Source organism: Protomyctophum bolini (genome assembly GCF_963924005.1).
Source record: "Protomyctophum bolini genome assembly, chromosome: 2".
Taxonomy (NCBI): Eukaryota; Metazoa; Chordata; class Actinopteri; order Myctophiformes; family Myctophidae; genus Protomyctophum; species Protomyctophum bolini.
In genome coordinates this window covers 27,671,749-27,698,709 of record NC_137863.1, presented here as the reverse complement: position 1 = coordinate 27,698,709, position 26,961 = coordinate 27,671,749, and the positions used below count along the sequence as shown (strand labels likewise).

Genomic DNA, 26,961 nt, shown 5'->3' with positions numbered 1-26,961 from the left:
CGTACAGCATGGCTGGTCTCACTACCATCTTATACAGTATGTCTTTCCTCTCACTGGTACCCTTCTGTCACAAATAACTCCTGGCACATATGTTCCATATTCTCAATACACTGGCTTCGCTTGCTAGAACATTTCCATCTCTATACTCACCTTAACCTGTTACACTACTGTCTAGTCTACTGTCTATAGCCATCACCTCTCTCTTCGCCTTAACCATCATCTCCCTTTACTCCTGCTTACTTCCTTCATGACTGTGGCTGCCTTTCTTATCACCTCCCTGAACTCCACACAGCATTGTTCTTTCTTCATCTTTTTCTCCGTCAACACACCTAACATCAGCTCCCAACAATTACCACAGGACTCAAGCCATGAGGCTATTCGGCGAGTTCACGGTGCCTGGGTTTGAACCCATGACCTTGTCGTACAAAGGCGAGAGCTCTACTAACTGAGCTACCCGAATGCAACCCGAACACAAATACCTACCCCATTTCTCCTCTAGTCCACCCCTAGAACAGTCTAAAAACCCCTCTGAAACTCATGGCATTGCCCATTGATATATATATATATTAATTAATAATCTCTTTTAGAAGGGAGACCTGGGCTACAACAAGATGGCAACATCTAACTAGAAATGCATGAAGACTGTGTGTGTGTGTGTGTGTGTGTGTGTGTGTGTGTGTGTGTGTGTGTGTGTGTGTGTGTGTGTGTGTGTGTGTGTGTGTGTGTGTGTGTGTGTGTGTGTACGTCTGTAATCCACATAACTCGAGAACCGTTTACCCCACCGACTTCATTTCACGCTTGTATCACCAAGTGAAAGATCGTTCCTATTATCTGCTGTAATATGCAGGCAAAATGGAAAATACATAATCTGTGGATCCTTTACATGAAAATGCCAAAAACAAAAACGCAACCACCAATTTACAAGCAATTTTGGAGAAAAACAGGCTCAAAGTCGCTTATAATAAGCAGACATGGCAACACTGGCTGAGGAGCTTGTAGATCAGTTGTTTTACGTCTCGCGAGACTACGCGGGATGCAGTGTCTTCCAATGGTCTCTTCCTGTGTGTGTGCCATTGGATCTTCTGGCCATTCGTTGGCCCAGTCTCCTCTCCTGTGTGGACCCGACGACCAGCCCTTGGTGATTGGACTTGTCGAAGCTTATTGGAGCCAATCAGAACCAGGGCCGCACAAACACAAACGGAACGGTGAGCAGAGCACTCCAGTCTTAAAAAACTAGCGACCAGGCCAAAACAAAGCTGCATGCGGTGGCTTTAAAACTCACGAAACAATAATGGGGGTTTCTCTCCGCAAATGTATTTCAATCCAAACCTAAGCCAGTGCAACGGGTTAGCTTATTGTTTTGTTCCTCCCAGGCCGCCAGGCAAAAGCAGGCATGCTAGTAGCTAATGTTAGCTAGCGATTCACACTTGATTGTACGTTTACAATACAAATGTATTGATATGCCCGGTGCTACTTTAACAAAATACCTGGGACATTAATACGGCAGTAATTAAACCCACTAAAAGGAATAGGACTATTTGATCAATGTCATTTTTTGTCGTGAATAAACAGCGGTAATAAACAATGGTCGAGACAAAGAAGACAACACTCCGCCTCCAAGTGTATCTGTTTTTTTATTTAAAAAATTTAAGATGATTAAGTAAAAATTACATACATTGTACCATTTGACCTATTTGGTAACATTTGAAAGTGAAACGGATCACTTAAATACCAGCTTAAAACGTGTTTTTTACATTTTGACAACCTATCGAAAGCTTTCGTCACCCAGTCTAAATTTGGCTTTCGCCGTGTCTGAATAAAGACACGTAAAATAAAAGTGGTAGAAATTAGAACATAGCAGCTTCTACTGCTCGGTGTGTGTGTGTGTGTGTGTGTGAGAGAGAGAGAGAGAGAGAGAGAGAGAGAGGTGCACTGCTGAGATGCTGATCTGAAAGGCAAGGTTTTGTGATATTTAATGGTTAATGATGCTGGGAAATCGAGCCCTTCAGTGCTGTCATGGCATCTTTAACCTGAAAGTTAAACTGCCAACATGTACTGTACTTGGCAGGGCTGCAGACCACAAACCATGGAGCAGTACAATACAACTGTTACAAACGCAGAGGGGCAGCTCCAACAGGTAAGAGTTTATTAAGGAAGTTTCTATCATGTTATGAGCTACTGTCGAGAAATAAGTGTTGGAGTTTGGAAGCACTCGTTTTCATGAACGCATCGTGCTGCTGTCTCCTGCATTATGTGCAAAAACACTTACTGTATAAAGAATTATCACAGCACATCATTTCTTAGCAAAAAGTTGCTCATATCATTATGTCTATGGGGGATTTTTATGAAACAAACGCTTTGCAGATAATAATTCAAGTTCAATGTTGGTGAGTTGAGTTTAACGTTGTTTAATACAAGCAGATCAGAATTATCTATTTGTATCAATGTGCTGTGCAGGGTATTGCAACTCTAGATTCACCCCATAAAAGGTAGTGTTGCAAATTGCGGCTAGTTCCTGACATGCATGACTCCAAGTAAGTTGGCGACCAAAGGGTGCTGGTCTAGTTTAATAAATTTTTTCCTAACATCTCATCTATGTTCTGTATTTGTACATATTGTCATGTAAGATAATGCAGTTCAAGCTTGATGCGCTACGATGAGTGAGACACAAAGGCTATTATGTAACAGAAAAAGTCATTACATGGCTACCTCTAACTACCTTTACATTTATCAACCTTTATCTCTAACTAACCCTGTTTTTGAATGTTACAGGGTCAGCCTCTCATGGTGCAGGTGAGCGGGGGGCAACTCATCACTTCTTCAGGGCAGCCCATAATAGTGCAAGCTATGGGGGGCCAAGGGCAGACCATCATGCAGTTACCGATGTCAGGAGCTCAGGGTCTCCAACAAGTAAGAGAAATCATTTTAACCATAGCACCTTCCCACTTAACATTGCAGTGGCTAACATTTCACTGTACAGATGAAATGTGGTTGTGTGCATGGTAAATTATGTTTAGAATAAGAGGGCTGCAATATGGAATAGTTAAATGTGAGAACAAGAAGGGTCTGGATTGTGGGGTACGTGTTTTATTTATTTTTAACAAAATGGTAATTAATTAAATTTGGGTAAAAGAAGACCACTGAACTTTTAAGGGCAGATTCACACTGAGTTAGTTTTATTCAAACGGCTCCCGAATACGATTGCCTTGTCCCCGCTGGCCATGATTCACATTGGCCTTGAGTACCCTTCATTCAACTGTATTCAGTGCTTTCACATTGCATCGATCCGTATCCGAGTACACTTCAATCATGGACTACCGCATGGACTACCTCCATGCGGTTCCGGGAATGGTTGGGTGATCTGCTTTGGGAAACAATATGCAGCATTCACACTACCACAACATATGCCAAGTGCGCATCTGGGACCATACTGTGAATCTGCCCTCAAATAGACTTTCACATAAGAATATTTTGTGCGTCAGTTACACTTAACTACTGCCTCCATGTGTTCTAGTTCCAGCTAGTGCAGCCGGGCCAGATACAGATACAGGGAGGACAAACACTTCAATCCATCCAGGGTCAGCAGGGCCAGATACAACAGTTTATCATTCACCAGCCCCAGACTGCTGTGACGGCAGGACCGAACCAGGTACAATGGAAAGGCACATTTTCTTGTGTACAATTTTTTTTGAGATTAGCTATGCAATACTTATATTATATTGCATAGCTAATTGGTGTCAGTTTGTGAATAAGCCATTACTGGCTTTCCCTTATGAGTTCTGATTTAGAAATGCTTCTCCTTATTGGTGGTAAAGCTTGGTTCATTCATTTGATTAATCTTACACAGCATGTAATTATCTCTTGCCATTTTAGTAGTGCTTCAAACGAATATTCCATATTCGAAGGAATATTCAAATATAAAAATATAAAGAATAATCAACTTTAAAATAAAAAAATAAATTAAATAAATGCTCAAGCTGAAACTGTGATTAATTTGGTCGTGAAGGCACTCAAGGCAGACAGTTTACAGTGAGACTCGACGACCGAAAACGTAATCTGGATTCTTGTCTCTCACATTAAAGCTCCCTCCTAGACACATTTATCTTGTAGCCTACCTTAATTTGATTTAAACCAAAAATGCATTGTTTTGATTATTTCCCGTTTCATGTCGAGGTAAGAAGTTAACTTCTATCACTGCAGGCTCAGTACGATGTGTACATCGTTGGAGTGATGCGTCTCTATTCCCCAGATAAGTCCCGGGCTTGTATCTAAACTAAATCATTGCAAAAATTAGGCTATTAAGATAATTATGAATCATTCGTTTGATCTAGCAAGAGAGCGCATTTCTCAGTCATCACCAACCACGGCCGGCACATATAGAGAAAAAGAGAACGTTTTACTGCATATTATGTTCCATATTTTAAGTATCGAATCAGTCGAATCCACATGGTGTTTTAAAAGGATTATTCAACAATTCAAGTGCTGCCAATTCTTGCAGCACTAATATTTAGTGCTGAGAAAAAGTGCTGAGCATTTCATTCTCTCACCTCATCCCAGCCTGTTATCAAGGCTCGAAATTAACTTTTTTACTTGGTAGCACTGGTGCTCCCAAATTCAGAATGAAGGAGCACCAGAAAAAAATTAGGAGCACCCACCAAAATGTATTTATTTAATCGATTTTTTACATTCATTATTATTACACTTGTAGCCTACAACAGTGGTTCCCAACATTTTTCATGTCAAGGACCCCCAAATTGACACTCATTAGCCCACGGACCCCCATTTGAAAATATATGCCAGGGACCCCCATAAGAGAAGATTTTTACGGCTCTAGCAGTGATTTTCAGTTATTTACATTTCAAGGACCCCCAGTTTGACCTAAATTAGGCTACCGTTCCCCATTTCTATCTCTGGGACCCCACTGTATATTGCAAAATCAAAGTTAATTTAACTGAGTGTACAAATGTACAGTGAAATTGGTTTACCCATAGTATGTAGTACACTCTCAGAGTTTCAGACCCATAAGGGTCCATTTGGTTCCTAACTATCATTTAGCTGAGGACCCCTAGGGGTCCCCGGACCCCACTTTGGGAACCACTGGCCTACAAGCCAGTTGGTATGAGATTCTATTTTTGTTGAAAATATAATTAAATTCTAAATACTGTCTCTGCTATAATTTCTGGATTTGTAAATGGCTACAAAACCCTTTGTTTTATGTAGGCCTGCTTTTTGATTGAAGTAAAAAAATAATTATATATATATATATATATATATATATATATATATACTGTGTGTGTATATATATATATATATATATATATATACTGTATATATTTCTGAGAAGTTATTTTTCATGTCTAGGAAAATGTCGTGTGTGTGTGTGTGTTTGTGTGTGTGTGTGTGTGTGTGTGTGTGTGTGTTTTCAGACTCCATTATGGCCCATAGCACTTACCCCACCCCCTTAGATAGCATTTCTGTAGACTTAGATAGCATTTGATACAGACTTATAGCATGTTATGTAGACGGCATAAGTGCATTGTATGTAGTCATAGCACGTCATAGTACATGTATAGCATAGTAGTATAGATGTATAGTTTATATGTATAGTTTCATTATATAGATATTCCACTGTTACTTTCTTAGCTTACACATGTTTCATGATAAATGTTTTTATGTGATGTATTCCCATGCTTTTTTGTTCTTGCTTAATGTAAATCGCTCTGGATTAAGAGCGTCTGCTAAATGCCTAAATTGTAAATTGTGAGTGTGTTGCCTCCACACATTCCATTCAATTGAGCCCTTTTATTGTCTCTCACAGCTGAGGACCTCAGGTCCAGCTGATGTTAATCGCCCAATCAGTCCACGGACTGACGGGAGGTTAGAGGAAGAGCAGAAGAAGCCAAGGAGATATTTCTTTAAAAAATCATAGCTCTACAAGTTTAAATCATCTCGCGGGACGGAACCGGCCCGCAACACTTTCGGTCGCGATCGTTTTGGTCTCACTACATATGCAGTAGCACTGGTGCGCCCAGTTATATTTTGAGATCGCACAGATTCAAATTCAGGCGCATTTGCGACCAAAATGGTCGCAATTTCGAGCCCTGCTTATCCATTATTTGGAAAACACTGCTGTGTAGTTTTGACTTGTTTGTTTCCTTTCAGGGTCAACAGCAGCAGACTATACAACTACAGGGGAATCAATTGCAGACTGCTCAGACTGCAGATGGACAAACCATAGTTTACCAGCAAGTCAACGCTGGCACTGTTCTGCCACAAGGTGAACTTCTCAGATCTCCCAGTTAGTTAAGATGAATCTGAAGTAAGATCATCTTGACCTTTTCCCTGCAAAAAAACTAGTCTAATATGCGTTATTTGTCGGGAAGCGACGCTGCCAAAATACGTATCTACGTTTATTCAGTTGTATAAATGTGTTTGATTCGTTCTAGTGGAAAGGCTACTCACATTAGCTTCGGCCATCTTCGTTGTGCACACTCGTGTGTGTGTGTGTGTGTGTGTGTGTGCACACGCACACACGCTTTCAGTTGCTTTAGGTCACATTCATACCAGAGAGCTTTGCTGCGATTAAAACGAATCCTGCTGCGCATTTTCAGAAAGTGCACTTCGTTTGGCAGGTGTGAAGGCTCATTCGAATCGTAATGCGTATCAAAGAACTGCATTATACTCCGAGCAAAAACGGGGGTTTCGCTTCGCTTCCAATCGCACTTGATTCGGTGCAGGTGTGAATGAAATCCGCAGTAAAAAAAGGAAATTAAGCAAACAATGTGGCGGGTGAGGAGCTGAACACAGTTGGAGATGGAGAAGGCATAATTTACATAGCACAAAGATGTCCCGACAGTCCCGTTACCATGGATAGACGTGGTCGAATGAGGAGACTGCAGCCCTGATCGAAATGAGTACATTAATCAATTCTTTAGAAAACACATAAACACTGCACTGCAGTGCAGTGTAATAGTATTATAGCCTACAGAATATTCTGTCTGTCTGTGCGTGCCGTAAACATGGAGTGCTGTCACTGTGTGGGGACTAGTGGGGAGTAGGAACTTTCATCTCAAATTTCTCAATAAACGTGCCTCCATGCCCAAAAGAACAGTGTGTGGCTGCGTGCGTATAGTGAGAGAGCGAGTTAGAGATGTCACTGTGTAGGCTAGTTTATTAATGGAACACATTGATAAAGGTCCCCCCTGCTGCGTTTCCAATTGCTGCGGATGACAGCTGTGTGAAGGCAAACCGCAGCAAATTAAATATGCTAGAATCCCAAATTCTCCGCCCATACGCATTAAGTCTACCGAAGTATTAGGTGAGAATGTGACCGCTTTAGTCTCCAAATCCTCCTACCAGGTGGGATTTCTGGTCAAAACAGTGCTTATTGCAGTAATTGCACGGAGCCTATTGGTTGCAGTAATGGCGACGGCCAGTACTGATCATCATCCAAGCAGACCATAAGATCCGGTCGACACACAAACCATTAAGCTGACGCAACATCCGATTGCGGTGTTTTGGATATTCAAAATAAGGGTTGAACGGCTTGTTATTAATTAATCCTGGAAATGGTTAACCATCTGGCATTGAAATTCCCAGTTTCTAGTTGGCCTGTGCTGACTAAAATAAATATTATTTTCCTAATGTTGTAGGCATGATAACCCTCCCTGCCTCCAGTCTGACAGGTGGTCAAATAATTCATGCTGGCCCTGACACGAGCGCGACCAATGGACAGGCAATGACTGTCACACTGCCTGGAGACATGGTTAATGGTAGTGGTGGTATGGTTATGGTAAGTGAGATCAGTCAAAGACTATTTGAGTATGCACGCACAACGCACATGTTTACAGTATATGCATGCACGCGGAGTAATGTCTGATACCTGAATGTTTCTGAATAAGATGGTTCCAGGTGGAAACACCATGCAGCGAGTACCTTTGCCTGGGACCGTATCTGAGACGATGGAGGAAGAGCCTTTATATGTCAATGCGAAGCAGTATAATCGCATCCTCAAGAGACGACAGGCCCGTGCCAAGCTAGAGGCAGAGGGGAAAATCCCCAAAGAAAGAAGAGTGAGTGAACTGTGTGATTTGTACTACATTGATTGATTGAAAAAGCCCCGGGGGGCTTGTTTTCTTTGCGGTGCATTGTACTACTCAATTCATCAGTAATATACAAAACATACAACTCGGTAGAATCATAATGTATATTTACAGAGAAAATGGGGCGGGGAGTTCTACTATCAAGGGTTTAACATGTCGATGCTCAGACGTAGAATGGATATACGCCTCCAGGACCTATTTGGCTGTGCACGGCACGCAGCCATTCACTTTCTGGTTTACGGCCTGACAAATCTCGCTGTTTTCTCTGAATCTATGCCGCTGTCCGTGGTTTTGATCATAACTGCGATGTTCTGTCCTAATGTCTGACTTCATGCATCTCGTTTGGAATTTTACCGCTTCTAAAGAGAGATCAGACTTATTAGCGTGAGGTAGTAATGGAAGATTCCACCTCCCGGTTTTGGGGGGAAATAGAAGGTGGGGCTTTTCAGAGTAGGGTCCAGAAAAATCTGTAAATTTGCCATGAAAATGCTTCAATCTGGTGCACTTTGAGATAAAAATTAAGAAGCTAGGTGGGGGCCACATGTGGCCAGTAGCCCATGTAATCTTCTCCCTGTGACGTGGCCCCCTCAGTGGTTGTGGCCCCAAGCGACCGCTTGGTTCGCCTATGCCTAGAACCGGCCCTGGACTTGTGTGTATATACATACACACACACACACACACACACACATGTGTGAGAATAAACTTGTGCATGTGTCATCCCTCAGAAATACCTTCATGAGTCCAGGCACCGCCATGCCATGAAGAGAAAGAGAGGGGAAGGTGGACGTTTTTTAACGCCAAATGAAGATGGGACAATGTCAGTGGGCATGCCGGTAATGGTGCCCCCAACAAAGCAAGAACTGAGTGAATTTGAACTTGTCTCGTCTCAGTGGAATCCTGCATGAATCATGTATAACATAACCCCATCCGTTTCCTGGAGTTTTATACATACTCTATGCTACCTCATCATAAATGTATTCAAGATCAATATTTTTGTATCTTTTGTAATACTTTGAATTTAGTTTGTCTGACAATTGCATGTGTATTTTAAAGCTTTTGGCATCTTTTGAATTGAGTTTACTTATTGTAAAACCCAGTGATGACAGTCCCTGTTCAAAATGTAATCCTATGTACTATTGAATGTGGGTGATATCCAAATGTCATGTTTTTGTTTTTTTTAAGTTTTTTTTTTTTAGTTGAGGATTGGATTATGCGCATGCTTGAACAAATTCCTCTTTGATAAACTTGTTAACTTTTTTTATTTCGTACAAATTGACACTATTCTGTATGGTAGGAAAGAAAACAATGCTATGGACAAATGTCTTATTGCAAAGCAGTAACAAAAGACATTAAAATGTTTACGCTGTCAGAATGTACAGTACATATGAATAAGAATCTCTTCTGTTTTGCAAGTCACATAATTATGTTGATATAGAATGGACTATATTCCAGAGAAGCTCAGACATTTCCAAGAGTCCTCTCCTCTTGAGACAATTATAGAATCATAACATTAACTACAGTGATATTCTAAAACTATAAATTAAAAGTACATCTGTTTACCACCCCACAGGTACACTGACTGCACAGAGTTCATGAGACTTAAGCTGTTATGCATCCTAGCTTCAGCTGCGTGCGTGTGTGTGTGTGTGTGAGAGAGAGAGAGAGAGAGAGCGTGCAAGAGCGTACCTATTTGGAGTGAACAGGGCTCTTTCATTTTGAGTAATAATAATATACTTTTAAACTATTTATTTAGTGAATCATTTCTAAAGGATTTGCCATACAGGAAAGGAGAAACCCAGGTACCATCACTGACAAAGTAACAGCTGACTCTTGGGGTGGTCTAAAGTTAATGTTAGTCAAGAGAGGCGATGTGTGCTGTAGTGTAGGAAAACGTCTTGTACAATAACCACCAAAAATATATTTCTTTCAAGTACTTTTGGTCTCTGCTGCTAACGGCAGGCGACTGTATGTGTGTGACTACAAATTCAGGTATTGGGTTGTTTATGCTTTGCATTTAAGGCAACAGGTCATCGTAAGTCTAGTCTAGTCAATGACCGATGTAGAAGGTTAAAATATTCATATTCATCTAATTTCACTTATAGTAGTACACAAGTGCCTGTTTTCATTTTTTTGCAAATGAAAGTCAAGACAATAAATGCAAAAATGCTTTCCATATTGTTTGTCTTATTTTCTACACAATAATTTATGCTTATGTTATAACTATTGTTATCGTAATAACCATTGGTTGTCATATGCGCTCCCTTGCGTCACTTTGGGGGCGTGTTACATTAGTTAGAGACTGGTCTGCGCACCGCCCACTACTCAGCCAGGTGACAGCTGAGCCACCAACGCAGTAAACACTATTACTACGGTATACCCAAACGGCAGCTCGGCATATATCGACGGTCGACCACTCAACACACCAAACATTGCGTTACTTAATTTAACTGAAAAGTGACAGAACGACGACCAGCTTTAGCAGTGCAAGCTTAGCGTTAGCTAGTTCTTACATTGCCTATCAAACACAAAAAACTGACAAGATTGAGAGATCTGCGGATACAGACAACACCAGGAGTCATGTCAGACCCTACGGGAGACCCGAGGCTGCTGGAGTCTAAACAGGCCAGCAAGGAGGTGAAGGAGAGCGAGAACGTGGCCGAAAAATACTCTGCTATGACGGTGTCGTCTGCCTTCAGTGCTGCTGTCCCGACCCACAAACCGGTTAAAAAGGTAAATGACGTATACTGACACAATAATGACACACCCAACGGCCATGGGGAAGGAAGAGTGAAACATTCAACTTTTGATGATACAATTGACTTGTTTTATGGAGACTACAGCACCTGATTTGATTATGATTGCAACCTATCACTTCAGATTCTTCCGCACCCAAGCACACTTCATTCAAATGTAATGGTGACTTTCACGTTGCAGCAATCTGTATCCGAGTACACTTCAATCGGTCCCGATCTATGGTCCCGATGCGGTCCCGGAACGGTTGGGTGATGTGCTCCCGGGAACGGTACGCAGCATTAACACTACCACAATATCTGCCAAGTGGTCCTGAGTGCGCATCCCGGGACCATAGTGTGAATCTCCCCTTTAACTTAAGTAGCAGCTCAAATTAACATCACACACAATCGACAATTCATTATGTAAAACCTTGGTGACAAAAATTTAAAAATTGCTCCTAATGATTCACGAGATTTATTATTACAGTGTATAAGTAGACCTGAAAATGTATATTCTATTCTGCCCTATTGTGTGTTACTAATTCATTTTTTGGCATGGTTTTTGTAAAATATTAAGTTAATCACAATTAAGGTTATAGCGTTTAGATTGTGGATTAGGCTATATTTTTGCTTCTGATTTTAACTCTTATGTGCTAATAAATCAAACAAAAACTGAATGAAATGTAGTATTATTGAAATAAGAGGTCGACATGCAGAAATGGAGTTAATGGCAAAATAAAATGCCATAGTCCTGCATAAGTTCCTCCCGAAAATCCAACACACCATTTACTTACTTATACAATAGCCTACTTTTGAATTCATAAACCGTATATGCAAAATGTGCCTGAATTGTAAAAATATTAGCTAACCAGGAAATGGCTGAATAGCTTGTTCCAAATGAAGGGTTTTCAAAAAGAAGACTCAATAATTCTCAAGGAAGAAGGAAGAGTTGGGTTTTACAGTGTGTGACGCTGTAAAGCAAATAGGCATTTAGCTTCCTTTTGCACATTCTCAGCCAGTGAATGAAAAAACCTCTCCCACAAAGGGTTGTTATATAATGCTTGATGTTGTGTACAAGCAGTAGGCCTACTGACAGCTGCAGTGAGTGCAGAAACGCCACCACAAGTCTGATGGGGAGATGAATCCTGATTCCTACAGTCATGGAAAACGGCAACATGTTGATCTCATTGCTGATTAGAAGCTGAAATCTGTCAACTCAGTTTGGTGGTGTAAATGGTTAGGAGATCACCCAGACATGACCTTGGATGATCCATTGGAGTCCTTTGACCAGGGCTAAATACAGTGCAAAGCACACACTGTTAATTCCCTCATTCACCTGCAGTGAACTTGTTTTTGAGGAAGGTTCTCTCTAAAGCTGCCATGATCCTGACATTTTACTGGCCTAGTTCTAATGTATTTGTATTAATATGAGGCAATGCACATCACTGAACATTTCAGTTTCCATATTATCATAAATGTGCTACATCACTAAATGTGGATACATCACTGAGGATACGTCCCAGTTGCATCCATGCGATGTATTTTCGTTCTACCTATTCTACTTAGTGACTCATAGGAATAGACTATGTGACAACCAGGTATAGTCTGGTGACCACCGGAGTGACGAGTGACAGCCGGAATGTAGACGGCACCCCGGGAGCAGTATGGGTTAGCACCCCAGCCTGCATCCTCCGCGAGGAGGAAGCCCAAAAAACATTCAGTGAGGCCTTTAGGAGGGCCATTCGAGCCGCAGGTGGAGCCTGCAGTACCATTGCGGCTCAAGAATCCACCACTCCTGAATGAAGTGTCTGGTGCTGGGAGTCTGGTGCAACGCACAGGTCCTCGCTGTACTCCTGGTGAGAGCAGGAGTGGACCTGGTGAGACGTAGGAGGGGCCCGGATAGGAGTCAAGGTTCAAGGTTCAAGGTCTTTATTAATGTCCCAGAAGGGCAATTAGGTAAGAGTAGTGGTTTAAAACAGCCTGTACTCTGACTCGAGTGGGTGGGCATTATCCTGCCGAATATATATATATATATATAATATATATATCCTAAATGTTCTTAGAGAAAATCATTTTCCACTTTTAGTGCATTCCATTGAATTTCTGGCTCCAGTTTGCCTCCCAGTATGTCTATGGTCATGGTGCTTGCCATAGTGTAGAATGTTTATCTTCCTTCTTTACAAATAGGGGCGTTTTGGCAGCCAGGTATGGATATTAGTTATTACGTTAACACACACACACACACACACACACACACACACACACACACACACACACACACACACACACACACACACACACACACACACACACACACACACACACACACACACACACAGCTCTGGCTGAGAACTTGTGAGAAGGTGCTAGAATGTGTGCCTAGGCTATACTTGGGGAAACATGTGAAAACAATATATGACTTAAATGTTAGTTTTATCATTGTTATGTGTTATTGTTTGTTGCATGCATACTCAACATGACTGGATTTTAGACCTATAGTTTCACTCAAGGATTTGATCCCCCTAATGCAGTAGAATGGAGAAACTCCAACCTCTCTCTCTCTCTCTCTCTCTCTCTCTCTCTCTCTCTCTCTCTCTGTGACACACACACACACACACACACACACACACACACACACACACACACACACACACACACACACACACACACACACACACACACACACACACACACAGAGTGAATGTCTGTATACGCTGATTTATTCCATAGTAATGAAATCTCCCTCTGCAATGCATCTTTCCATCTAAGGGTCATTTGTGTCATGGCAGAAGTACTGAGTGAATGGAAAATAGAAAGAGGACAAAACATTCCTGGTCCAGTCTGAAGTTATCTCAACATCTCAAATTGCTTGGATTTGAGCCACAGTGGCTTTAACATAAGCAAAGATGTTTCTGAATGTATTGTTGATACTGGAGCAATAATAAGCTGACTATGCATGAAGCTAGATGTACCCAAAACATATTTTGCCTGCACTGGACAAAGTGCAGGCGTGTGCTAGTGTTTCCCAAACAACGGGTCTGGGTCCATTTGTGGGTCTCTTGTTTTGTTTTTTGTTTTAAACCCAGTGTTTGCATGTACATGCAATGTGTGTGTACTTACTAGATTCTTTGAATGCTTGAAAGATTATTCCCTATCCCTAACCATGTGTTGTGCAGTGTTGGTCAGTGCAGCATGTCTTTTGTCTTGACTATGCAGGTTTCTGTGGCACAAGTCTAGAGTTAATCCACTTATTGGTCTATTTGTGTCTAACCAATGATTTTGGTTGTGATAATGTGGCACCATAGCATAGTTTCTTTTTTTTTAAAGGTATTGATATATTTGACTGTCGATTTATGCTACTATTGATAAGTTGGCGATCGTAAAATATTTAATTAGGAGCTCTCGAAATTATGTTTTGAAGATTGGGGAGTTGCGAGAGGCAGAACATTTTTGGGCAGAGACAGGGGAGTTGTAAAAGACATGATGGAAGTTGGATTTGAACAGGGGTTCTCACAAGTCACGACTGCTTCCTGTAGTCAACGATTAGCTCTTTGGTCTTGTTGACATTGAGGGCAAGGATGCCCTCCTCCATTGTGTCTGCCAGGTTCTCCACCAGGTGAGGTGGTAATGTGCTTTTCTTGAGCACATTAATGTGCACAGCAAATATGGCAATCCAGCCATTACGTTTTGAAATGTATGTTATGTGAAGAAAATTTCTTCACATAACCTCCTTGGCAGGAGTAAAAAACAATGCAATAAACTACCAGTATAAACACAATACTGCTCAATTGAATTGGTCTCTATTCTGACTGAGCTCTAAGCTTAGTGGTGAAACCTCCCACTGGGCACTAAATGTGGACTGCAATAATATTTGTTTCATACCCTACCCTTTACAACTAGACTCACTGTCTTCCCATAAAAAAATATTGTTTCAATTCAATAACATCTGGGTATTCCTTCCCTTTCCATCAGCATCTCCAGTTTGTGGAGGACAAGCAGGACTTCAGTAGGTATACTAAGGCTGGACGTCGCTCCCTGTCTCGCTCCATTTCTCAGTCATCCACAGACAGCTATGGCTCTGGTAAGAACATCTGGCATTTTGTGTTGATCTAATTCAATCTTTGTTCATTTCTAGGTACATTTAGGTAATGTATAGATGTATTATTGAATTTGTAGACATGTGAAATGCATAACTAATAACTATGAGGTGATCATCGGAAACTAAACGGGCAATATAATTATAATAATGTGATGTTAACAGAGAATTGTTGGTCATTCAAAGTCAAAGAGTCAGATGCTTTACTGACTTTTTACGGATAGTTTGCCAACAGCAGGCTTTAGTCGTGGAATATGTTTATTTATTTATTCAGAAAATTATAATGTGGCACTTCTTCTAAAACCAGTAAGACGCCTAAGGGTGAGAAGCTCACCCGTGTGCATGCACGTATCCGCCTGGGTGACAGCAAACTGCTGGGAAAGCGCTGGCGCTTTGGAATGGGGGGTCAGATCAACATATCCGACTGGGTGACAGCAGACTGCTGGGCGAGCGCTGGCGCTTTGGCATTAGGGGTCAGATCGACATATTACATTTATTCTGTACTGGCTATATATGGAGCGTGTCTTGAGTGTACAGGGTTTGATGAGGTCAGATCAACATATGGAATGTCAGAACAGGTCAGCTCCATATATGGAGATCTAAGGGTGGCAGCAGGGACTGCACTAATAACTTTGGGCCAGGCCCATCTAGAGTTTAAATGGACAGGTATCAGTCAAAATGGAGACATCGAAGAGGAAGGATGGATGGGGAAGGAGCAACATATGGAGTGTCAGAACAGGTCAGCTCCATATATGGAGATCTAAGGGTTTGAGGTTTGAGGTCAGATGTAGAGTTGCTGGCCAATATTGATGACATCAGGGATCTCCATACAGTATATTGGCTAAATATTGATGAGGAATCTCCATACATCAGGAATCTCCATACATCAGGGATCTCCACCCGTGATGACGTCACGTGATGTCATCATGTGTGTTGTGACTAAACGACACACTGACGGGAAATGTATGATTCCATTGTTAACTGATCACAATAAGATACTGCACACATTGTGTCAATCATGTTTACACACCGACTTCAAAACTTTCATCTGTCATTCAAAATATCAGATAAAAAAATAAACAGGCAAAAGTATGGTATCATGTCAACTGCAAACTGAATGTCCATTAGTCCCTTGATTTAACGTCACAGGCCATCCACAAGTTATTTCAACACACTTTTGTTTAACAGTATAATCTTATTTTACCTAATACTATCTATCCTTTTACCAACCCCCTCCTACAGCGGCATCATACACAGATAGCTCTGATGATGAGACCACACCACGAGACAAAACTCAGGTCAACTCCAAGGGCTGTATTGACTTCTGTATCAAGAACATCAAACAGGCTGAATTTGGAAGACGTGAGATTGAAATAGCAGAACAAGGTATGGTACAATGAGGTCAAACATTTTATTACATTTACTATTCAATAGGGAATTAAAACTAAGAATAATAATAAATAAAAAAGAGTGTAGGCTATTAACAGTTCGACTGCGGGATTAAATCATCATGATCCCCATTTGACTGCCTAGTTTTTCACTAACCTTTGAAGAACCACCACACCGACATCATCCTTCCGTTTCATGAAAATCTGCCTTAAAATGGTGTAATCCTTTGTCGTCGTGTTGAAAAATAATCCAAACTGCCGATCAATAACAAAGAGCGTAGGACAGAGCCACCCATAGCACGCCGCCATTGTCATTGGAATGCATTGGGCCTCAATTTCCCAGAAGCCTCAGCAAGCCAGTGCGACTGAAACATTTTCGCTGACGTCACCCCGTAAATCTTAAAACGTATAAAAAATGTGAATTAAACAATGAACAACAAAACAAAACTTGTGTAACAGGAGGGAAGCTGTTCTACATCAATTAATGAGTGTGTGATTGGATGAACGGCCGCCGGCAACTGCACTGAGTTTCCTGACTGAACTTGCTCTGCGCATGTCCGTGACAGGCACGATGCTCATTTTTGGCAGGACCATTAACATTTGGCCCATTAACAACAGAGTTTGCCTATGGATAATGTGACATACACAATAAAATACACTATTAGCCTAGTAGCAATTACCGTATTTAGTATGGCTACCGGTAAGTCTCTATACTACATAATGAAAGAAGTAATGTATTTGTATCTTATTATTGTATTTATTTATTATTGTATACACTCTTTGACAACCTCCCACTTTTATATTGTCCCATTATCAGATATGTCAGCTCTGATTTCACTCAGGAAGAGAGCACAAGGCGAGAAACCACTGGCAGGGGCCAAAATCGTGGGCTGCACTCACATCACTGCTCAGACTGCAGTAAGTTACAATGTAGGGGCTGGAAGCCTGGAACAGTGGTGGGAACAACCGCTAACAAACCTAGTTACGCCGTGTACCGACAACCGTGTGTGTGTGTGTGTGTGTGTGTGTGTGTGTGTGTGTGTGTGTGTGTGTGTGTGATTTTTATAAGCAAAACATGTGACATGTTTTTTGGTTGAAAATCTGTTATTTTTGGTTATTTTCTTAATGCACTTTATGTCTTAAGGTGCTGATTGAGACTTTGGTTGCCCTGGGGGCTCAGTGCAGATGGACGGCCTGCAACATATACTCTACACAGAATGAGGTGGCTGCTGCCCTTTCTGAAATTGGTAAGCAACACTGTCTGACGGACGGTAACAGATTGGAAAGCAACACTGTGTGTGACAGACGGTGGGTGACTTTCGCTATGGGAGCCATGAGGTCATACATTCCTTACAGTAGATACTGTTTAGTGTCTCTGAGTTAAGGCAATGGAATGAATTTAACTTTTTGATTCATTCTTGTATATACAGTAGATGAGATGATCGGTGTATTGTTTCCTTTAGGGTAGAGCTGTGATTTGTCTTGTGACCGTCTTGTACTGTGCCCATTAAAACCCAGGAGACATTGTGTGGAAATGTTTTAATAAAGTCCCAGCAGATCACCCCTGCAGAGACAATGAAACATTTGACCTTTGTAAAGGAATAAAGCTACTAAAAGCCTTTTATCTGTGGTTGCTAGGTGCTGCTTGCATATGCATTACCAAGTAATTCTTTCATTGACTGACAGACACAGAGCTCACAACATGACTTACTCATGGGAAAGGTTGTTCTGCTGGGCAAGGAAAGGACACTTGATTTTCTCTTGCAATTAGTTTTTGTCTGTGGTTATCCATGTATACTATGTTTATTCTGTGAATAGGACTGTATGCATACCCTTTGGCTCCCTTGTGAATGTCACCAGTGTTTTGAATTGGATGGGCTGGACCTTTTGTTTTAAGATATTATGCCCGTTATGTTTCTAGGTGTGGCCGTTTTTGCTTGGAAGGGTGAATCCGAGGATGACTTTTGGTGGTGCATTGATCGCTGTGTCAGCGCAGATGGCTGGGAGCCTAACATGGTACCTATACAAACTTATCCAAGTTAGTTTGGATAACGGTATACAATGATATCCATCAGGAAATGGAATAGTGGGAGATGCTGTGGCTTATGATGAGATGGGATTTAAACCTAGTCAATCAATGTGCAATAGTATCCACTATACCTCTGTTGATTTATGTAACAAAATAAATGTTATGTTATGTCATGTCATGTCATGTCATGTTATGTTATGTTATGTTATGTAATGTAATGTAATGTAATGTTATGTTATGTTATTTCCTCCTTCCGTCTATGTTAGATACTTGATGATGGGGGGGATTTGACTCACTGGGTGTATAAGAAATACCCAAACGTATTCAAGAAAATCAGGGGCATTGTAGAGGAGAGTGTCACTGGTGTTCACAGGTGATTTGTCTACTTGCACCCTTACACACAGACTGAAAGACTTAACTTACAGGAGGTGAAAATACTTACTATATCTTCTTCCTAGATTGTACCAGCTGTCTAAAGCTGGCAAATTGTGTGTGCCAGCCATGAATGTGAACGACTCTGTGACAAAGCAAAAGTTTGACAACCTGTACTGCTGCAGAGAGTCAATCCTGGATGGGTAAGTGGCGTCAATGCCGCCATGCTATGTCCATTACACTTTTAGGAGATCGAGTGTAGCCAATGGAACATGCATTTCTTATGGTGGCAATCGTAAACTCTCAAGACGGATTCAGAGCAGAGCAGAATCTGTTGGCAGCTCCTGTTACAACGTGTAGAGTTGGGAATGTAAACAAAGAAGAGCAACCTTTGTGGGCCCAAACGGGCAAACATACTGTTATCCACATTCTATTTTGCACCGCCAATAGATAGATTTTGGCCCGTGGACCAAATGCGGCCCTGGGACGAATTTTATACGGCCCGCAGCTTCATACCTGGATTGTAGATGAAACATTTGGACCTCACTGATTAAAAAAAAAAAATCTTCTAGGCTAGGCAAAGGTTTTTTGCTTTTTTCACTGTCATCCTGGATCCCTTAAGATGGAGTGCCACAATTTTCGTTTTTATGTGCAATGGTGTATTAACTTTGTATTTAGCGCTTCTTCCTGGAGGCTGAATTAACCCTTGACAGTCAAACGGGCCAATGAAACAAACAGTAATATAGTGACATCACACTATCAGCCCCTCCCCTAACCCCTCCCCCTTTATCATACAACTACAGCTGTGGGTGTGGCTTCAGTTCAGGTGGCTTCAGTTCACCACCCATCACCACCCACCAGGCAAACCAGTCAATGAACTGGTGGGCGTGTCCACATAAAAGCATGATTTTAACAAATACACTTTTTGGAAAAAGTTCTTCCTCCTTATATTATAATAATACCTGATGATCATGTTTTAGGGTGGGAAAAAAATGTGGCACTCCATCTTTAAAGTTGTAAGCTGGTACACACCAACAAAACATAATAGAGTGAATGGAATCAAAACACAACTGTTGCTAAGGATTGGAATGACGCCTCTACGGTTGTTGTTATTGACCTTCTGTCTCTCATTCCTGTAGTTTGAAAAGAACCACCGATGTCATGTTTGGAGGAAAACAGGTGGTTGTTTGTGGATATGGAGAGGTAAGAGTACTTTCTTACAGTTGGACTTATACTCTGCACAACATACTCTGATGTCTAAAATCTGACTTGTAAAAAGAAAGGAAAAAAGGTTGCACAGCTTGTAGTCACGATGCAAAAAAACTTTTATTATACGAACGTTTCGGCAACAAAATGCCTTCTGACTTGTGCCACTACTGTAAATATTGTACTGTCAACAGAAAAGAGAATACATTAATTAAACCAATGTGACTAACCTGTCCCTACTGCCAGTGGTTGATGGTACAGTAGATTGGTTTGTACAGTTACAGTAGACGGTAGACTCCTACAGGTTGTTACAATTCTGCTAAACAATGACACAGTATGGCTTAATCAATTTATTTACTGCTGATGACTGATGATGACATCAACATGGCATTCAGATTTAGTGCACTTATCTTAAAAGGCTTTTGAAGGATTCTCTATCTCTAGATGAGGGCAATCTGAACCTGTTGGCCTATTGTGCCCTGTCTTTGCAGGTTGGGAAAGGTTGCTCTGCTGCTCTGAAAGCTCTGGGAGCCATTGTCTACATAACGGAGATTGATCCCATCTGTGCCCTGCAAGCCTGGTGAACTGATATATACAATGAATAAAGGTCATTTCAGATGGGCAGCGATTAATGCGCCTAGTAATTCATTTTCAATGAGACTTGTGGGTTCTTTTGTACACGTGGAGATGTCGAGGGGAGACAACTCAAGCGTATTTATGTGAACGCGGTCCCGTGAAATTGACGCACGCGTGCTCGTTTCGTGCACACGTCTGCGACTGACCAGACCTGAATTCTGTGTAGCTTTTTTTTACGCTTGCGTTGTCGGACCCCTCATGAGCAGACCTGTCGTTGATCCAGGCGACAACATCTGTGTTAATCGCTGCCCGTTTGAAAGGACCTTAAGACTGTGTGATACATACAGTAGGCCTACTGTATCAGTGTCTGTCCATATCTTTATATGCAGTTATTCAGATGCATTCCAATTAAGAGATATGCTGTTCCAGGCGAACTCATCAAGCTAAGCAAATATGCTTGTGCTTTTCTCTTGTTCTGTTTGAGCAGTATGGACGGTTTCCGGGTGCTCAAGCTCAATGAAATTATCCGCCAAGTAGACGTGATCATCACATGCACTGGTAACTATGTTTCAATACAAGATTTATATCATGCAGTTCATTTATTCTCAACAACAGTGACCGTCAGCAAACAGCAGATCTACAAGCTCATGACGTGTTACATTGTGAGCTTGTAGTTCTGCTATTTTCACCAATTTTCACACGATTAAGCACAAATCCAGCTTTACTGTGTATGCAACCACTTGTTCAGATTTGGGTTGACGTTCATAGCTGCTTTCATTCTGTCTGCTTTGGTAAATCAATAATAAAGGTATTTATAACAAGTATTGTTTCTCTTCATTAATCTGAGGTATGTTGTGGTGTAGGCAATAAAAATGTTGTGACCAGAGACCAGCTGGATAGGATGAAGAATGGGACCATTGTGTGCAACATGGGCCACTCTAATACTGAGATTGATGTGGTGAGCAACATTTGTATTCTCGGATGGACTATGACATTCAGAATGCAAAAGCTATGAAGAAATGTGTATCTAAAGCATTCATTCAAGTTATCTTTTATAGTTGAATCAAGCTGCACCCTCTAAAGCCCTAACCACACCAAAAGGTCACCATGCAACTCCTTCGGTCCAAACGGTTGCAAAGAGTTAACGCTAAAACCGTCTCGACCCTTTGGTGTGGTTTGGGCCAATGAATTCCATGCATTGAATCACTAGGGTCAATGTGGGTCAACGTGCAACAATACATCACACCGCAGGGACAATGCTAAAACCGTCTTCACCCTTTGGTGTGGTTAGGGCTTAACAGCAATTACAACACCACTAGACTAAAGTTCTCAATCTCACAAATTATGAATAGTATTTTACAGTTGCCTCTTGACGACTGATATGGTTTCTCTAGGCAAGCCTTCGGACCCCTGAATTGACCTGGGAGAGAGTGCGTTCTCAGGTGGATCATGTTATCTGGCCTGATGGCAAGAGAGTCATCCTACTCGCTGAGGTGAAACTCCTGTTTTACCTCTGTTGTTTCAAAACTAGAGATGCAACCGATAAAAATAAATAAATACACACACACACACACACACACACACACACACACACACACACACACACACACACACACACACACACACACACACACACACACACACACACACACACACACACACACACACACACAATCCTATTAGAAAGATATCACCTCATGGCAACTTTTGCTCAATGTATTTAGGGTCGTCTACTGAACCTCAGCTGCTCCACTGTCCCCACCTTTGTCTTGTCCATCACAGCCACCACTCAGGTAACACAGTCACTTTATAAACTGTACCATGGCATCTCTACCTGCCTACTACACAGTAAACAGTACAGTAACAAATCAATAGAAGCTCAGCCCCCTCATTTGCTGTAATAATTAGTACAGGCTACTTCATCGTGGCCCTAGAACACTCCTATTTGGTGAGTGACGTGGTCATTCAACAAAGAGTAAATTAGGCCACTATATAGCGTGCCTGGTGCCCAATTTGTTCACTTGAAATATACTCCAGGTGAAATGTGAGGACTTGAGTTCGAGTCCAACTCCTTTCATGTCTCCCATGTCTCCCCTCTGCCCTCGGTTTCCAATCTCTACATTCAACTAAATAAATTAAGCCACCATGGTAGCTTGAGCTGAGCTGAATTGCCTTTGAATGCTTTGTTAGACAATAATAAGTGAATTTGAGGGTATAACATATTAATGCAAAAGAATATTGATGACACCGATGCACGCACTGTATGTTTGCAGGCACTTGCCCTCATTGAGTTGTACAATGCCCCAGAAGGACGCTACAAACAGGATGTTTACCTGCTGCCTAAGAAGATGGGTGAGAATAGAATCAAGAATACTTAACTACCTTGGGTTGGAAATGTTATCTTCAAACCAAGTTAACATTGATATTTGGCTTCAATTACATGCTGTGCTGGATTTTTTACTTTGATATCTTACAATTCCCTCAACTAATTCCCTCTAATGTATGTGATAATGCAAGTGAGGCTCTGATGGTTGTGTCCAAATAACGCCAAGTGACAGTATGGATAAAGCACTTTTTAAATGGAAAATAATATTATACCTTTCTCCATAATCATGTGTATTAATTGTGTATTTCAGATGAGTATGTTGCCAGCTTGCATCTGGCTACTTTTGACGCCCACCTTACAGAGCTCTCTGATGAACAAGCCAAGTACTTGGGTCTGAACAAGAATGGCCCCTTTAAACCCAACTACTACAGGTACTTTACAATTTACAATTTAGGCATTTAGCAGACGCTCTTAATCCAGAGCGACTTACATTAAGCAAGAACAAAAAAGCATGGGAATACATCACATAAAAACATTTATCATGAAACATGCGTAAGCTAAGAAAGTAACAGTGGAATATCTATAATGAAACTATACATATAAGCTATACATCTATACTACTATGCTATACATATGTACTATGATGTGCTATGACAATAGCACATACAATGCACTTATGCTGTCTACATAACATGCTATAAGTCTGTATCAAATGCTATCTAAGTCTACAGAATTGCTATCTAAGGGGGTGGGGTAAGTGCTATGGGCCATGATGGAGTCTGAAAAGGTGGGTTTTCAGACTACGGCGGAAGATTGGGAGTGATGCTGCAGTTCTGACTGCAATGGGAAGTGCATTCCACAGTTTTGGAGCCAGAAGGGAGAAGAGTTTGGGACGTGTGGAGTGTTGTCCCGGCGTTTTTAGTGAGGGTACTTCCAGCTTCCCTGCGTTGGCTGATCTGAGTGAGCGGGAGGGTTTGTAGGGTTCGATCATACTTGCAAGATATGGGGGAGCCATACCTTTGGTTGCTTTGAATGCCAGCATCAGAGTTTTGTATTCTGTGCGGGCAGCGACCGGGAGCCAGTGGAGGGAACGGAGCAGGGGGGAGACATGTGAGAATTTTGGCTGGTTGAAGACCAAGCGAGCTGCGGCATTTTGGATCAGCTGGAGAGGCTTAAGTGCACATGCTGGTAGGCCAGTAAGGAGGGAGTTACAATAGTCAAGTTTTGACAAGACTGTTGTCTGGATTAGGAGCTGGGCTGATTCCTGGGTGAGGAACGGTCTAATTTGTCGTATGTTATAGAGTGTGAACCTACAGGATCGAGTGACAGCTGTGATGTGAGTTTTGAACGAGAGCTGACTGTCCAGGACAACACCAAGATTCCTGGCTGTTGGGACAGACGTTACCAGGGCGTTGTCTACGGAGATAGTTAGCTCCCGCATAGGGCAGGACTTAGCTGGGAAGAAGCTAATAGAGACTAATAGTCTCCCCCTTTACTTGCATTGCGCAGTGAAACGGGTCTCACGTATACAGTACACAGATATCCTTGCATTTATACATACTTTAAAAACGACCTAACAATACTTAATAGAGTATATCTTTACTAACTTTTTCCATTTGTTTTCATAGGTATTAGTTTGCATGGGCGAACCAGGTCTCAGCAAAGCACAGCTTGGTCAATACCACACCAGAAGATAAATGGAAGTTTTATATTTAGTATTTTATTGACTCACAAGACAGTGAAGACACAAAGTGTTTATTTAGCTGTATTTCATTAGACACAGCAACTTTGCCTTGACACACTTCCTGGTTCCTGGCTTGACAACCAACTTGTTATGATGAATGACCAGCACAAGTACAGCACGACTTGTGTATAGACTATACAGATACACTGCTGCCTGTTTGAGGTTTTATTTTCTGTTTTCATATGCCACTACTATACTGTATATTTTAGGGATAATATGATTAATATTGAATTGTGCCAAATTGATTGTGGGGAAAAGGTTATTTTGAAATTGACACTTCAATGTTACTACTGTACAATCATTATTTTAATTACATTCCAGCAAAGAGAGACTACAGTGGTAAAACTAAATTTAGTTCCATTCACAATATGATCCTGATGTTATTGGGTTTTTGGTTTGTTTGTTAGTTTTATTTTAACTATGACAATATTATTTTTGCCCTAAATCATCAATCAAAGACATTTGTAGTACAGTACAACTTTCATATTATAATAATTTGTACTAGTCTATAATGTGATTTTCTGCCCAGAGCAAGTTGTTCGTGTACTTGAATGACTGGCAATGTCTGGTGTCAGTAATTGGAGTTGAATGGTAAACTATATATATGTCTAGGCAATTTCAGATTGCCCAATTCTGGTAGATGCAGAACGCTTGAGATTATCTTCAACATCAGATTAACCATGCAAATCAAATCTTCTTTATTAAGTTTTAAACCAAATAGAAATAGACTCAAGATGAGAAATGTGTTATTTTCCATCAAAACATTTGATGCCATTGTGCATGGCTAGCTACTGTAGTTTTCTATTCTGTTTTCTGTTTTGTGTATTCATAACCATCCATTCTCAGTTTCTCACCTTATTATAAAAAAACATTCATGGTACTACTTTTAGACACAAATGTTAGACTTTTCTTTTGTACTAAGTTAGTGTCCACATTGGGTGACTTGTATTTTGGCACATTTTATAGTGATTGTGCATGGGTTTCTCAGAAATTGCATGCATCTTGGCACATACTGTATTGGCTATACTTTTTTGTACCTACTCTATATTCAATTTCTGCACCAGTTTAGAAATTGGAGGGGCGTCTAAGTGGGGTAGGGGTCAATTTCTTAAATTCCTTGTTTTAATATATCATCGTTGCTGTCGTGGATAAACTGAGAAAAGGTCAAAATGTTGTTAAATCACTATATCCTGATAGTAATCATTGCTATAGAATGTTTGTTCAGTAACAGGGGTCTTCATGTCTCTCCAGCTCTTTAATAAACAGAAAATACATTTTCAGGTAGGTGACACATTATGAGAGAGAGAGAGAGAGAGAGAGAGAGAGAGAGAGAGAGAGAGAGAGAGAGAGAGATGCTCAATGTAGTACTAGAAACTAGAGAGAGAGAGAGAGCTTAGAGAATTGCCCAATGTAGTACTACTTATTTTTGTATCTGCATTTGTATTTTTCTGAGATATGTAATCACATTATTTTATTTTTTCAAAAATATACTGTAGCCTACATGGACTGGCAAAATGGCTTGAATTTCATTACTTTTTAGTTAATTGTTTATTCTAGGTGTGTTTATTTTAATGACTTCTGAATGTTGAAGGAGACAGTTTGGCTATTTGAGTTGAATATACAGTATATACCACTGTGACAGGTGCACCCAATTTGTTTCAGTTTTTAAATTTAATTACTTTACTTTTCATTATGAACAGAAACAGAAAACATGTTTATGTACAATAATATATAACCGTGTGACGATCAATGTCAATTGTATTTCATTGAACACGACTAACACTTACAAATGAAGCATCTGTTTTATGTGTGTGTCTTTTTTTGTATAAGCTTTTCCAATTAATGTGCGCAGATCCTTTTAATAAACAAAAAATATTTAATTTGAAACTGGCCCATGTCACATTTATTGGGATTCATCTACCTCTGAGTAGACCAATGACTCACCTCAACTGCTGAGGCTCACCTCCACCACCTCTCAACGTTATTTCAGCTCCGGTGGTTGTCAAAAATTAAATGAATAAACAAATAGTAGGCCTACATGGCGCGGAAAAAAGCCACTTGTGGCAGGCGTCTCTTCCTGGTTTTTAGACAGCTGGTGGATGGAAATGAAGCTCCACCCATGCGGCAGCAGGCCCGGTTCTTAGTACAGGCCGACGAAGCAGCCGCTTCGAGCGCCACCTCTTAGGGGTGCCACTTAAGTCCCCGCCCGTGCATGTGCGGGGGGGGGCACACTCTACAGATCTCGCTTATAGCCATGGGGCTAGCACGTCGGCCAGATTCCCGGAAACGCTTGCCCCTGTGGCATTCTGCCGCATGGGTGGAGCTTCATTTACATCCACCAGCTGTCTAAAAACCAGGAAGAGACACCTGCCATGAGCGGCTTTTGGCAT

General features: G+C 41.1%; 2 protein-coding genes across 3 annotated transcripts; both read left to right on the top strand.

Annotated features, from left to right (window-relative positions):
• Positions 1–1,091: 1,091 nt before the first annotated feature.
• On the top strand, positions 1,092–10,275 carry LOC308327764 (nuclear transcription factor Y subunit alpha-like). 2 transcript variants are annotated; one of them, XM_080781295.1, is made up of 8 exons: positions 1,092–1,205; positions 2,069–2,137; positions 2,773–2,910; positions 3,515–3,649; positions 6,163–6,277; positions 7,653–7,792; positions 7,902–8,072; positions 8,828–10,275. In XM_080781295.1, exons 2-8 carry the CDS (start codon positions 2,087–2,089, stop codon positions 9,005–9,007), a joined length of 930 nt encoding a protein of 309 aa, XP_080637421.1. In that variant the 5' UTR covers positions 1,092–1,205; positions 2,069–2,086; the 3' UTR covers positions 9,008–10,275. The 2 variants fall into 2 exon arrangements, with proteins under 2 accessions (XP_080637421.1, XP_080637422.1); XM_080781296.1 differs by having other exon boundaries at positions 1,105–1,205; positions 2,077–2,137.
• A 172-nt stretch (positions 10,276–10,447) lies between these two features.
• On the top strand, positions 10,448–24,816 carry LOC308324851 (S-adenosylhomocysteine hydrolase-like protein 1). Its single transcript, XM_080777163.1, has 17 exons — positions 10,448–10,832; positions 14,807–14,915; positions 16,173–16,316; positions 17,136–17,236; positions 17,463–17,565; positions 18,240–18,334; positions 18,614–18,720; positions 18,806–18,922; positions 19,859–19,922; positions 20,417–20,505; positions 20,989–21,059; positions 21,365–21,459; positions 21,896–21,994; positions 22,226–22,294; positions 22,775–22,853; positions 23,138–23,258; positions 24,456–24,816. The coding sequence occupies exons 1-17, from the start codon at positions 10,680–10,682 to the stop codon at positions 24,460–24,462; spliced, it is 1,623 nt and encodes a 540-aa protein (XP_080633289.1). The 5' UTR covers positions 10,448–10,679; the 3' UTR covers positions 24,463–24,816.
• The last annotated feature ends 2,145 nt before the right edge of the window (positions 24,817–26,961 follow it).